Raw genomic sequence first — 14046 nt, forward strand, 5'->3', positions numbered from 1 at the left:
GTGGGGGGGGGGAAGAAGGGAGAAAATGCCTTCAATTTGTTTCTCATACCTAGCTGTTTTTCTTGTAGAACCTGAGAACCTGGTGCACCATATATTAAAGGATATGCATGCCACTAAAAAGAAGAAGACAAGAGTCATTCTGCGCATGCTGCCCATTTCTGGAACTTGCAAGGCTTTTATGGAGGATATGAAAAAATACACGGAAACGTTTTTTGAGCCTTGGTTTAAAGTCCCTAATAAGGGTACTTTTCAGATTGTTTACAAAGCTCGTAATAACAGTCATGTGAGTAGGGAAGAAGTAATTAAGGAACTGGCAGGTATGTATGGATTTCACACAGAACTAAGAACAAGTATATAAGCAGCCCACAACTGCATGCATAACATAGGTCAGATTATTAAAAGTGGTCTTAATGGGCATACATACTTGTTGCTTAAAATCTGTATGTTGAATTACAAAAGCTTCTCTAAGACTTAAAAAAGCTTGACATCAATATTCCTTGTTGGTGGTGATGTCTTAAGAGACAACAAGCAGAAGAGAGTACAGCGTTCAATATGATTTGGAGTGTCAGTTATATGTGCTTTGAAATGACTGCTATCAGGCTTTCTCTCTGGATGCTATATTGAAATAATGTGTTACTATTTCCATTGAATATATGACTCAGAAAATAGCTCCACCTTACTCGAGTATTTTGTTTCTTGGTGGGATAGTTTTTCAATTACTTCAGTCCTACTGGTGGTATATTCTAAGAGTCCTGCTGTGTTCTGCTATTTTAAGCGATTACAAAAACGAGTAATTGGTTACAGCTAAGGAGGATGTTGCCTTCTCTCTCTTAACTTTTATCCTTTCGATAGGGCGTGCTTATGCTCTGAAAGAGTCTTTCCAGCATCTTTTAAACTACATCTTGTTTTACAGGAATTGTGGGCAGCCTCAATCCAGAAAACAAAGTTGATCTTAATAACCCACAATATACAATTGTGGTGGAAATAATAAAAAACGTCTGTTGCTTGAGTGTGGTGAGAGACTATGTTCTGTTCAGAAAATACAATCTACAGGAGGTGGTGAAGAGCAGCAAAGAAGATGCACAACAAAACCCATCAAGTCTGACAGAAGACCAGAACTTGAAGGTAGTAAAACCAGAAACCGAGGAGGAGGAGGAGAAGAGCTCAAAAGAAGTAAAACAAGAGAACAAGAATCAAGGTGAAATAGAAGCTGAGCCGAAGGGGAATGATGTGCTGACAGTGTAGAAAATGTGGTAGAAGGGAAAGATAAACACAATCAAAACCTATTAAAAAAGTTGCCCTAGAGTTCTGAAAGGGCATTTTAAGAGGAGAGTGGGTTTTGTTTTGAAATCTTGTTTTTAAAACAAGACACACGTGTAAGAATTTTAATGCTCGTTGCAGGTGGAGCTCACATTACAGCAGATGTAAGAGTGCTTAAGAGTGTGTCACCTTTTTGGTGAAGCTTGCTGTCATTCTTCTACGGCTTTGTTCTGCATTGCCTTTACCTAGCACAAAAAGAACTTGTGTGTGTGCATGCATATGTAAATGTGGCCATCTTGACATATCGACTCTCCTTTGTAATATTTGACGGCTACAGAAATCAAAAGGCAGTGCAGAATCAGCTCTATCAGGAAGTATTGACAGAAGTGAGAGATATGAAAAAGACAGTTGCTTGCAGAGGGTTTTTAAGGGAGTGATCTGACAACAGATACATTTTTCTGTGTGAACAACAGAATGAGCTAGAACTGATCATTTCCTGTATGATGGAGGGTTTTATATATATATATACACACACACACATCGCTCTACAAGGATATGCTGTCTTGAAAGTGAATGGGAAGAACTGCTATGATCAAAATACTTGAATACTATCAGATGAGTTAGAGTAATAGATTTGACTGTTCTAGAACAGTAGAAGTACAGTGCAGGCATTGCAGATGGTTTTAGCAAGAACTATATGTGTTTACATTAGCTGTGTATACAGCAGTTACTGGTTTATAGGAAATGCTGTAGTCACGGAACAGAATCCTTTTGAGTAATTTCCTGCAAATAGCCTTTTGCTGCTCTTTCCACATCCTTGGGGGGGTGGGAGGTTTATAAAGTCTTTTTAAATTTTTTTTCTTAGGTCTCAAAATTTGAATTTAAATACTGCTTGGAAACTTCTTATGAAAGAAGCCCTCCATAATACCATACTGGATAAGGGGAATTAAGTTTTGGTACAGTTTTAGCTTTACAGTATTAATTTTGTTTCAGATTGAAAGTAATGTTAGTGAGTCTTTCTGTCCATTTGTTACTGCAGCTTTTTTGATATCCCAGTGACTTTTAAAAAACAACCAAAACCAGTGCAGCTATAACCTGCTTTCCAGTAGGGTTTTTAGTATGCTTCCTGTACAACTGTTTAGTATTTCATTTCTAGCATAAAAGCCTGTGGGTTGCTAATGGGAAAAGACTCATCTTGAAGAACACCACTTGTTACTTGTCTTGGTTTAGTGAAAAGGATGTGTTCAAATCTCTCAACAGTGTTTAATTTATATTTTCCTCTTCTCTCAAAATTGTTTTAGAAATTGGAAAATTAAGATGACTTTTTTCCCTACACCTGTGTCCCTTACCACCCATTTATTAAAACTCTGCTTTCTTATCGCCATCGGTGTTTTCTTCAAATTTTAAAGCTTTTTGTGTGTGGATTAAAACCAGCAATGTCTAGGTCACACATAGGAAAGAACCATTTGAGACCAGACACGACGGTCAACAGTGAATGTATATTGGTGGCTGATGTCAGTGATCGCGATTGAAGACAGCCTACTTACTTACATTATTAGGGACAAAGATAGACTCATGGATAGTTTGTGGTTTGGTTTTGTTGGGTTTTTTTTTTCCTTCTCTCTCTCACTCATCTGTGTGTCTACAGGACCCACAGGTCTTCAGAAAAAACTGCTGCATAGCTACCATCCATTTGTCAAGCCTATCTCTGACATTTAGATGCTGCCTATGCTGCAGTCTTAAAGATGTCCACATTCTTTTACTTCTGATTTTTCATAATTTGCACTTACTGAACATTCATTGTTAACACATTAATTCCTAAATCTTGAGGCTTTCAAGATTCATACAAGCAGGGTGCTTAATTTGGATGCATGCAAGATCTATGGCCATTTCTGGGAACTTCATTACGTGCTATCATGATTTCCTCATGAATAAGCCTCTTGTGAGTTCAAGTATCTGGTCTCAAAGAATGAACACGCTGCTCCTTCACCTGGCAATCACTTACTTCTGCTTGTACCATAATTCTGAAAAGTGTTAGGTGGCTGGAAGATAGGTTTGCATATGCCTTGCTAAGTAGGCTTGATTTTTGTTAAGAACACAAGAATGTAAAAAACGTACAGTTGGAGTTTTTAAACCTTGTGCATTATTACACAATCACTGCCTAACAGGTGAAATATAATCCTATGTTGGTGCTTACAGTTGTAATAGAAAAGCTCCATTATGAATGAAATTGATAGGGATAGGCTTTTTTAGATTGCTTATCGAAACTAAATCTGTCCCCACTCCTTGTTCCTCAGTTCATTCCATCTGATTTTCCCAGCGATTGTCTCTGGCAGCTGCTGGACAAATTCAATCTGATTCAAAAGAGGAAAAAAGTAAAATGAGCGGATTTCATTTAGAAATTTTTTTTCAGAACAGCATAGGTTTCCATCCTACTTAATTTAAATAAGAATTTGGTGACTGGGGAAATAACTCCAATTTGGTTTTAGATTGTGTTGTATCTATTATTTTCCAAAATCTTCTTTAAAATAGTATTTGTCATTTTTCTTGCACAGTACATACTTGGGCTTGTTTGTTACTGAGTTTGAACTGAGTCTAATCTTTCTGTTTCTAGCCTCTCCACAGTTAAAATAGGTGTTTGGGATTTTTTTATTTTTTTTAATACACTCATGTTTACTTGCCTTTTTGGGGTACTCGTATGGAGCAGTGACTTTCTTGACATGATCTTGCAATTCACGGGCCAGTTTCTTTGGATCTTGTGACTTAAAGGACGGAGACAAGACCACAAAAGCTTTTACCACCTACAAAGGGAAAATAAATACAAATACAGCATTAATTAAACTAAAGGAACCTAACAAATGAGGCAAGCAATTGAGACTAAGTGAGTGTTGCCTGCAGTACAGGCTTGCTGTATCACACCTGCGCTGCAGAGCAAAATTCGCTTTTGTGTAAGCAAATTTAAAATTAGGATGAAAGACACTTTCTACCTTACATTAGTAAAGGTCCTAAGTAATACATGATAGAAGTTTCAAACTCTGCTTCCAAATTTGTAAGAGTTCTGTAAAGCACTGTTCTAAGGTTCTTAGATGCTGGGGCCTTTTCTGTAAACATACGTTGTTAAAGTAAGGAATATAATTCTCCAGGCAGTGGGTCAAAGTGTACATCAGTTTTTACCAGTCACCTTTATATTCAGTGTCATGTTCTTTAGGAAACTAAGGATTATATTTTCATTAAAAAAAATAATAAATGGAATACGAGATACACAAACTACTGCTCCCCTCGCTTTAGGTAAAGTGATGGAAAAGTTTGTATAGCTATTATTAAGAGTCTTATGAATTCAGTGGAAGCTCTGTCACACAAGGCACTTTATGAATAGGAGAGTGACCACTAAATACCTCTCCTCTGATGGGATCTGGGCTGCTGACAACAGCTGACTCAATGACAGCTGAGTGCTGTATCAGGGCACTCTATTTCAAATGGTCCGATACGATACCTAGGAGAGAGAAATTAAATGCTTAATAGGTGAAAGGTATATGGTTACTTTTTAGACATTTCTTGGCATTTTAGTTGAAATCTACAAACCCAGCGGAGATGATGACATCATCAGATCTCCCCATAAACCATGTGTATCCATCCTCATCCACGCTCCCTCTGTCTCCAGTGATACAGAAGTTCCCATGGATTGTAGAAGCAGTTTTCACTGGATCATCCTGTTGAACAAGCAACAATTAAATATTCTAAATATTTAGAAGCCTTAGGCTAAGAGATGAGTTTTGCCTCTTTGGACACTACCCATAGTGTCTTTCACTGCTTGTTTTCTGTTTCAAGAATGTAAGAGCCTGTGCTTGCTTTTTCCAGAGGGGAAAACTGATCACAAGGGCAGATACAGAACTGAAGATCACGCAGTATGTCTGCAGAAGAATGGGGGAGAGAATGGAAGTTTCCTAAGTCAGAACACTGTCAAGTCAAGAAGAGCCACAGCTCTTTGGTGTTGCACCTGCTCCTGTTGGTATAAATACATACCATGCTGCAGGCCTGAACTGGCTCTCTGGAAATTCACTTTTGGCTTACCAGGTATCGAGTTAAAAAAGTAAATGGCCACTTGACATCCATTTTGATAGCAATGTCTCCTTCTTTCCCAGGAGGCAGAACACTGCCATTTTCATCTATAATCTGCAATAAGAAAGGCAAATGGGTGATTATAACTTCCCGTTTTGAGAGCGCCGTGTTCTAAAACTACCTAGCAGCCAACAGCTCAACCAAAAAATTCAGCCAGCCCTGAATACCACTGTATGGTACCGAAACTTGTACAGCATGTTGTACTCTCTCGTGTTTTACTATCTCTGAAATCAATAGCAAACAGAAAAGGAGACCACCATACCTGAACATTGCAGGGGGGAGCTGCCCTCCCCAAGGAACTTGACTTAATTTTCATTCTTTTCATATTTGCACATATCATTCCCTGTTGGAAAAGACAAACAACCAGCCCAGGTATTCACTGTCATTCCTGAGGCCATTCCTGTTCTTGTACTATGCCCACTGTTGAGCTAGCATAAGATCTAAATCTTCCATCTGTGCAAGCCAAAACATTTGTGAACTTTGAGAGACTTGGACAAAAAGTTCAAGATATTTTACAGCTTAAGTAGGTTAGAAGCAGTATCATAACCAAGCCGTAATTCTAAGCAAAACGATAAACCCTCTTGAGGACAATTGCCATGTATTCTAATGCCATCTTTCTTTTTAGTCAAATATATATGGCCAAGTTCCATATTTACCAAGAGGAAGGAGACATCCAAGTCCCCTAAGTAATAGCTGAGTTGTACAGCTTTACAAAAAAGCTGAATGTACAATTTCAGTTTGGCCGTAGCCTTCATAGACAGTCAGTCCTGCTTGGCTTTTCCACTGTACCATCACTTCTGGGTTGAGTGGTTCCCCTTTGGTCAAACAGTGCTTCAGCGTCCTGAATGCATACCTTCATAGACAGAGGACATTGCTGAGTATCAGAGAATAGAAAGGGACAAATTCTGCTCCGCCTGACATCCGTATGTCCAACCCCATGACTTCAGGGCACAGAATTAGGGTTAGGGTTGAGAGAAAGCCTAGAGCTCCAGCTGGAGTGCGGCTGGAAAGGGGCTGCCGAAGCGGTGAGCTGCAAAGATGCACAGGACTGATGGCAGTGCAGCCACATGTGTGCCTTCAAGGGCTGAGTACTGGCTCTGTATTTACTGTCTGTAACGCCTCAGGGCAAAATTTGCTCTGGGTTGGAGGTGCCTGACGGGTGGATTTTGTCACCTGCCTCCGCAGTGCTAAGGAAAGGGCTCTGCCTCCTCACAGCCCCTGCCTCCAACACAGACTTTCTGCCACTCTGAGAGTTTAAGTTGCTGTAAGGGCCCGTAGAAATTGTTGTTAAAGAGCCAGGCAATAGCTTGAACAGACGTGGCATGGTCACTTGTTACAGATGCACGGTACCTGGTGAGGTCATGCTGTACCACCATGCAGCTGGGGTGCTGCACAGAGTGGTCACTGGATATTTGCAGAAGGTCTGACAAATTAGAAAAAAAAAAAAGGGTTAAACAATATTGTTTTGGGAAAAAACTTGCCGCTAACTATTCTTTTCTATTCTGTACTAGGGCACAAATTACAAGACCTGATTGTAAACCCACTTACATGGAAAGCAAAGTAGTTGCGTTCAGGAAAGATGTTACAGTGCCCCAAACATCAGCTGAAGAGGTGATACATTGACTGTGGTAAATCACTGGTGTAGCTAATTTGTCCTGATGCTCACTTGAAGCACAAGGACCATCTCTTGGTATGAAACCCTGGCCCTGGAGGTGCAACGTAAGTTTTGCAGGGGAGTTCAGTAAAGCCCACATCTCACTCTAGGACAAAGGCACCTCAAAATGGAGGCACCTAAAATTAGAGGTTTCTTTTGAACATTTTGCCCGTGTCACTCTTTTATCTGGCCCCACACTTTCTGAAATGGACTGTTGCAATAGACATGCTGCAATGCCCTTAGCTGTCCTGACAAAGGGCCTGACATGCCCAGAGCCAAGTCGCCATGAGCTCTGGCTGAGTTGCGAGTAATGCTGTATTAAAAGGTTGGTTTGGACTAGCAAATTTATATATCTTCCTTTAGCTGGGACAGAACAGAGGACAGGAGTGCCTTGCTAGAAAAATAAAGATCTCAGCTGAGCCTCTGTCTTCTGACACATCTTTATTTCTCACCCTTAACACCAGCAGATGATTCACAGTCACTCACGTAGAGCTAAGCCTTGCTTTTTTTTTTTTAACCTCACTTCTGCCTGCAATGAAAATTTGCTCAGAGAGGGGGACAGGTAGTGATAAATAAAAGCAAGGGAAGGACCTCTCATTCACCAGCCTTCCCTTCAGCCACACCATGGGTAAAGCAGCCTCTACTAGAAAACTTCATTTTGTGCAGAGATGTGAAACCCCATGCATGTTGCAAGTGGGTGCTTGCAAGGCCAAGAAATTTATCCAAAAAAGAAAACCAAACTAGCAACTACCGTTTTAGAAAGGAAATGAAACGGGATTAAAATCCTCAAATAACCACCATACGTTAGGAATGTACACTTTTCCCCAAAGGTGCTTTGAGCCATTTGGGAACAGCACTTCCCTTTGTGTTAGATTAAAACTCAGATTGGCTTGAGAACCTTGAAAAATAATTTTTTAAGAACAAGTCAATCTCACGGCTTCAGTGTTTTCCAGTACTGACTTGCCTTTCTTAAGGGTCACAGCAGCATAATTAAAATATTGATTTACATGTAATTCAGCTCATTTATAATTTCAATAGTGAAATACAGTAGGGGAGAGGTTTAAGTAATACCAGTAACTCCTACTGATCAGAAGCAGCTGGTAATATCCTGTGCCCAGAAGAGACATGCTGCAAAATCCTTCCTGTATTATATTCCTATTCAAAGAACAATCACCTTGTGGTTCTGCCATCTTAAAACAGCTAATCCCATAAACCTAAGAGGCTTAGTTTTGTGACCTGCCTGGAAAACAACATGAAATATGAGTAACTGTTCATTGTGAGCATGGTGTTCTTACATTTAAGATTGCTCTTGGATCAAACTGTGGCATGGCATGTATAAAAACACACGTGCCCTGGAACCACGGACCAAAACCACTCCCAATAGCTGCCTTTACCCAAGCAGTGTCTGACATGTTCCACATGATGTCTGAGGGAGTCAAATTCATCCAGTATCTGTTGAAGACAAAGGTGGCCAATATAAGGGAGTCTGCAAGTGGAAATTAAAAGAATGTGAGGGGTTTGGTGGTTTTTTTTCTTAGAAAGGCATGGTAAATTTGATCCAAAACTCAAGAGCTCAAATAAATGCCTTTTGCCTAGCCTTTATACTGATGGCAAAGATAAAGAAAATCAAACGGTATCCTAACTCATTTCTTTAAATATGTTATTTAGCCTGGATTAACAGGCAAGTAGTTTCTAAAATGGAGCCATATACCATATCGAACAAGATCCTTGCTTCATGGGTACAATTCAGCTGAGGAGACCAAAAAAGAAATGACACGTACAGTAGTGTGGGAGCCTCATCATCTATCATAATTTTATCACATACAAAAACTCTTATGTTTGCTTCACATTTCAGAGCTGTAAAGGCATAATAATCTGAATACTTTACCTTCCACAGAGAAAAAACACCAGACCAAAGCTTCCATAGGAATGTTCAACCATTTTGGGGGAGCCTGTGGCACCACTGGTAAAATAGATTGCCATTGGATCCTGGCTTTTTGTCTTCGTGCAGGTATGGACAGCAGGGGCAGCCCTTAATAAAAATGAAAGGTTATATGAAACAGCGGCTGGTGTTATTCAGCACACAGCTTGGATCCTTTGTGTCCAGTACATGCAGGATTGTTTGTATAGCGAGATGTGAGGGCTAAGAAACTAGTGAGATCCCCTCACTCTTGCACTGCTAGTTCTGTATTAGTGTTGCTGATCTTGCTCTTTAACTATTCTCCATGTCCACCTTCTCTAGATTAAAACGCCAGCTGGCTGTCTTTTATTTGCCTCCCTTAACAACCACCAAAAGGCCCAGCATCTTGGGTTTGACCAAAGTGCCCTTCAGAAAGCGTATCTTCCAGCCTTAGTGTGATTAGCCGAGGGAGGACCCACCATTTCTTTTGGTAGGTGGTCCCACTGGTTAATTATCCTTGCCATGTTTTGGAAGTGTGGGGAGGCTCAAACCCTTGGTCATCTGGCACATGGGAAGAAAATACTTCTCATCTCATACTAGAATGAGAAAGCAAAACTGCTTCTTTTTTTCTGCCAGGGCTGATGTTCACAGAGGTTTTGCCTGGCATGCAAACATTGCCCATGCCTGCAGGGCTGGATGTGGGACGTCTGTCTCCCCGGATGAGCCATCTCCCTGTGCTGGCTGGTAGGCAGACAGGCTGCCCGGGGGAGCCCTCGCTCCCAAGCCCCGCAGACTCCTTGCCAGTCTAGCAGCCAGCTGAGGCAGCCGAGGACATGGGGAGCTGGGAAGCCTGGGCAATTAGCCCACTAGGTAGGCAGGCTGCCAGTGATATGGCGAGACAACGAGCCAGGCAGGACAGCAGCCCAGCACTCTGGGAAGACTGGGAGCCTGACAGCTGAGCAACCCTGGAGCCAGACAGCCAGCACTTTGCAAGGCAGCCATCCTGGGAAACCAGACAGCCTACCTGCCTGACTGCCAGTGACAGCCTCTGCAGGATCGACGCAGTTCCAGACAATATTTAGGTTTTATCAAATCAATTTTACCCTCTGCCATGGAACTGAGCCATGGAATATTAGCCCAGCATGAAAGAGGATTCATCGAATCGACTTGACAATGTTTTAGTAGCTCTAGGAGGTTTGAGAATGCAGTGTTACTGCCTCCTCCATCTTCTGGTTTAGTGACACTGAAGTGGGCAATTGCTCAAAGGAGCAGACGGAAATACAGTGAGACTGTACAGGGAGCTGCACAGGTAATGCTAGTTCGGACACCTGTGGTTGTGAGAACACGTGGCACATCTTACAAAGCTCTTAAAGTGACTGAAGAGCTTGGATCCCACCTTGAAAGAATGGCTTTAGCTACATAGATGCTTTTAAAATATCAGCTGGTAAAAATCACACCTAGGGCCTTGAGCAGATTGCAGAAGGGTTTTTGCTTCTGTTCCCCACTCTGCTTCTCCACCCCTTCTACAGTCCCATGCACTGCAGTGAAGAGCTGTCTGCTGGGTGCCACTTCAGTAGCTGCTTTTCAGTAGTGAGGCACGTGGATTCCTAAACACGAGGTTCATTTTGCAGTGTGCTTTTTTAGCCTTTCATAGTGAAAACCTATTCACATTAGCCTTACTATCATCGAGTTTTAGGAATATGGATTGGAATAATTTGTATAGAATATTTTTCTTTGAGCTTTAGAGGGTAAATAGGCCACAGCTGTCAATAAAAGAGGCTTTCCTATCCATTTTTCCATATTATTTCCTAGTCATATGTAACAAACCTAGACATCATAAGAGTGTACTTATTTTTTAATTATCAATTTGGCTATTCCCAAATATTCCCTTTCTTCATAGAAAAGAGACTAAATTGCCTTCTCTCCCACCCCCTGAAAGGTATCTAGTTCATTAATGAGACACAAGTGCACAAATGTGTTTAAACATGAGAAATTCTCCACTAGAGGTAACTATGATGGAGCTAAGGTAGAAGGCACTTGAGCAAATCACTGAAGTTCAGCCACTCGGTCCTGCTGCTTTCAGATACAATTAGCTTCGTTTTCAGAAACTGGCACTTGGATGCAACTGAGTCCAGCGCAGGAGCAAGCACATCAATTGTAATAAAGCACTTAGCCTTGGAAGTCAGCAATCTACAGCAAATGTCTTGTGCTGTCAGTTGTGTTGTCCCTGGGATGATGATAACACCTCAAAGTGCAATAAAATCGGAAATTTATTAGGTATTTTTCACTTTCAGTCCTAATCACTTCATAGCTTCTCCTGATTTGTTGAATACCATCACCATTCAATCCAGAAATGAGAAGAAGGTAAAACAGGTCCCACACACCTGAACTTGGATACAGATGTGCAGATTTGAAGTACAAAATAACTTCTGTTTCTACAAGATCCTTTGCTCCAGGCACAATGTAAGTAGAAAGTATAACTTTGGGGCAGTAAACACTGGCAGCTTTAACTTAAGTCTGTTGAAGTTAAATGAAATTGATTTAACACAACCAAACTGATTTAACACAATCAACACGAGCCACAGAAAGTGAAAGAAAAATGGTGAAGGTAATTCCACCAGTCAGAAGAGACTACCCTGTCAGCCCCTTTGTTCAAGCTATGAAGTCAAATAAGAAATGTAATTGTTAAATGAATTGTTAACCAACTTTTGGCATAGAAGGCAACAAACAATCTACAGACCATTAGGAATGATACAATTCACCTGTTTGCATACAAGGCACATTCAGCAGCCACCACTCTGGGATTCGGGGTGGAATCATTAAAACTTTGTCTCCTCTTTGCAGACTGTGTGGCCCAGAGAGCACGTTGGCCACTTTTTGGGACAGGAAGCCCAGCTCTTCAAAGTTCCATTTCATTTCATTTCATCTCCTTTTCCATTCATCCACCACAGAGCTGGATTTGATGGTCCCTTTCGTTCCTATACACAACGCAAGGGTAAATAGCATGCTGGTTACTTCTGAGACTCCTGTAGTTCCTTGCAGAGTTTTTGGGATGCTCCAGGCAGTGGAATCTGATAGCGTTACATATTCTAGGGCAGGGATATTAAGCATGTTTTGTTTAAAAGAGCCCTTTTCCAAGGCACATATAAGTTGGTGTGTGTATATCTACCTGATTTAAGTAATTTATGAGCATTGCAAGAGGCTTTTACGAACCCAGCACTGCTGAATCAGAGTCACAGAGACAAAGCACCATGTCCCCTCTGATGCTAAAGCAAATTGCCTCTCCTTTCTCTGCAATGTAAGATCATGTTAAAATAGAAATCGGGGAGGAAATTCTGGTCCCACTGAAGCCAGTGATGTTTTAGACTTGACTCTGGGGACAGGGGCACAGTTTCACTAAAAATACTGAATCTACAGGGTCAGAAATGCTACTTTTTCCATATGAGACCACTTGTCCAGCACATCACTTACAAAATTAAAGTACTCAGGCACTTCCTGTTCACAACGACCGATAGCTTCATAATCTGAGAAATTCAAAGGTGCAAAAGTCTTGTGATACTGGCGGAATAATCTGCGGCGTGTCTGGATGCTCCATGGAGACCGCAACACTTGAAATTCAAGTAAAATCTTCATGGCGCAAAAGCAGATATATGGGGGCTTGTGGAGACGATAACCATCAGAACTATTTTTTAATGATTATTTCCCTCCTGCAAGAGACAGAAAAATCAATAATAGCATTATGATGTGCACATTCCCAGATGAGCTGTTGGCTCCAAACGGAACAGACGTATACAGAGCAGCAAGCCCACCTCTTTATGACATTTTATCCCACCTCTCCTTATGGGTAAGCTAGAGCTCTGGTAACCTTTTTAAGTTTCCTGCTTTTTCACCTGTCCACAGGTTTCTCAGAGAATTCCCCTTGGAGCTGACAATTCGTATTCTGTCCAGCCAAAGGAGGGGCTTGAAACTGTGAACAGCTAGGTGTTTCAAAAAAAAAAAAAAAAAAAAAAAAAAAAAAAAAAAAAAAAAAAAAAAAAAAAAAAAAAAAAAAAAAAAAAAAAAAAAAAAAAAAAAAAAAAAAAAAAAAAAAAAAAAAAAAAAAAAAAAAAAAAAAAAAAAAAAAAAAAAAAAAAAAAAAAAAAAAAAAAAAAAAAAAAAAAAAAAAAAAAAAAAAAAAAAAAAAAAAAAAAAAAAAAAAAAAAAAAAAAAAAAAAAAAAAAAAAAAAAAAAAAAAAAAAAAAGAACAAGAACAAGCACTGGTCAGGACACGTACCCACTATTCCCATGTTTTAAGCACCACAGGAGATGTGATAAACATCCTCAGTGTTGCTTTTGTTGCTAAAGCAATAAACTAACCAGAAGTATGTTCCACATTGCACTATTTGCTCTGCCTTCCTTTTGTGTATGGTCAGGACACATACCCACTATTCCCATGTTTTAAGCACCACAGCAGTCTCCCCCAGCCCTACAGCCCTACAAGGCTACTAATGGCAAACACAGATTTGGTTGCAGGATGGATGCCATCTTCTGTTCCTAATTTTTGCCTCAGAATCCAGGATATAACCGTCACACACAACTACTCAAAGACCAGGGTAGTCGCTAGCAGGCGGGGGTGAGGGTTCTGTGCATTTAGCCAATACAAAGGAGATGTGATAAACATCCTCAGTGTTGCTTTTGTTGCTAAAGCAATAAACGTTAACCAGAAGTATGTTCCACATTGCACTATTTGCTCTGCCTTCCTTTTGTCCAAAGAAAAGATTGTGCCCCCTCCTCCGCCTGGCATTTGCCTTGTATTAGCTGGATAGCAAAGTATCATGAATAACTCAGAGGTGGTTTTCCACATTCTATTATTGATTTGTTTACTGAACTAATGCTTTGGCCCATCTGCATTTGTCCTTAAATATACAGAGTTGCATCTGGTTTCACAAAATACCGCTTATAGTTGTGTATTACCCTGAAAACACTTTGCAAAAGAGTGAAGTGAATTAGAGCCATGTGTATGGGAACATGGTGCTCAGGATACATTCAGCTTCAGATACAGGTGGAGGGTTTTTCTTTTTTCACATAGTCTGCTTATAACATATTGCTTCATACCTCTGTCCTTAACAGGTCA

At 40.5% G+C, this 14046-nt stretch overlaps 2 protein-coding genes across 2 annotated transcripts in view; one reads left to right on the forward strand and one right to left on the reverse strand.

Moving 5' to 3' along the window:
* The window catches only part of THUMPD1 (THUMP domain containing 1), a 3343-nt gene extending 699 nt beyond the window's left edge, over window positions 1-2644 (forward strand). Inside the window, exons 2-3 of the mRNA XM_009281681.2 lie at window positions 69-317; window positions 914-2644. Of these exons, the coding sequence (XP_009279956.1) occupies window positions 69-317; window positions 914-1245 (581 nt within the window). The 3' untranslated portion in view covers window positions 1246-2644. The remainder of the gene's footprint in view (window positions 1-68; window positions 318-913) is intronic.
* A 797-nt stretch (window positions 2645-3441) lies between these two features.
* Window positions 3442-12566, reverse strand: LOC103900844 (acyl-coenzyme A synthetase ACSM4, mitochondrial-like). The gene is given in 16 exon segments (XM_009281618.2): window positions 3442-3614; window positions 3942-4061; window positions 4656-4725; window positions 4727-4753; window positions 4843-4970; window positions 5332-5433; window positions 5642-5722; window positions 6109-6232; window positions 6730-6757; window positions 6760-6802; window positions 8329-8485; window positions 8922-9065; window positions 10971-11178; window positions 11696-11852; window positions 11855-11911; window positions 12366-12566. Coding segments are annotated over 16 exon segments (1734 nt in total). The 3' UTR covers window positions 3442-3527.
* Between the last annotated feature and the right edge of the window lie 1480 nt (window positions 12567-14046).

This window comes from Aptenodytes forsteri, unplaced genomic scaffold (genome assembly GCF_000699145.1).
Source record: "Aptenodytes forsteri isolate BGI_AS27 unplaced genomic scaffold, ASM69914v1 Scaffold84, whole genome shotgun sequence".
In the NCBI taxonomy this organism is placed as follows: domain Eukaryota; kingdom Metazoa; phylum Chordata; class Aves; order Sphenisciformes; family Spheniscidae; genus Aptenodytes; species Aptenodytes forsteri.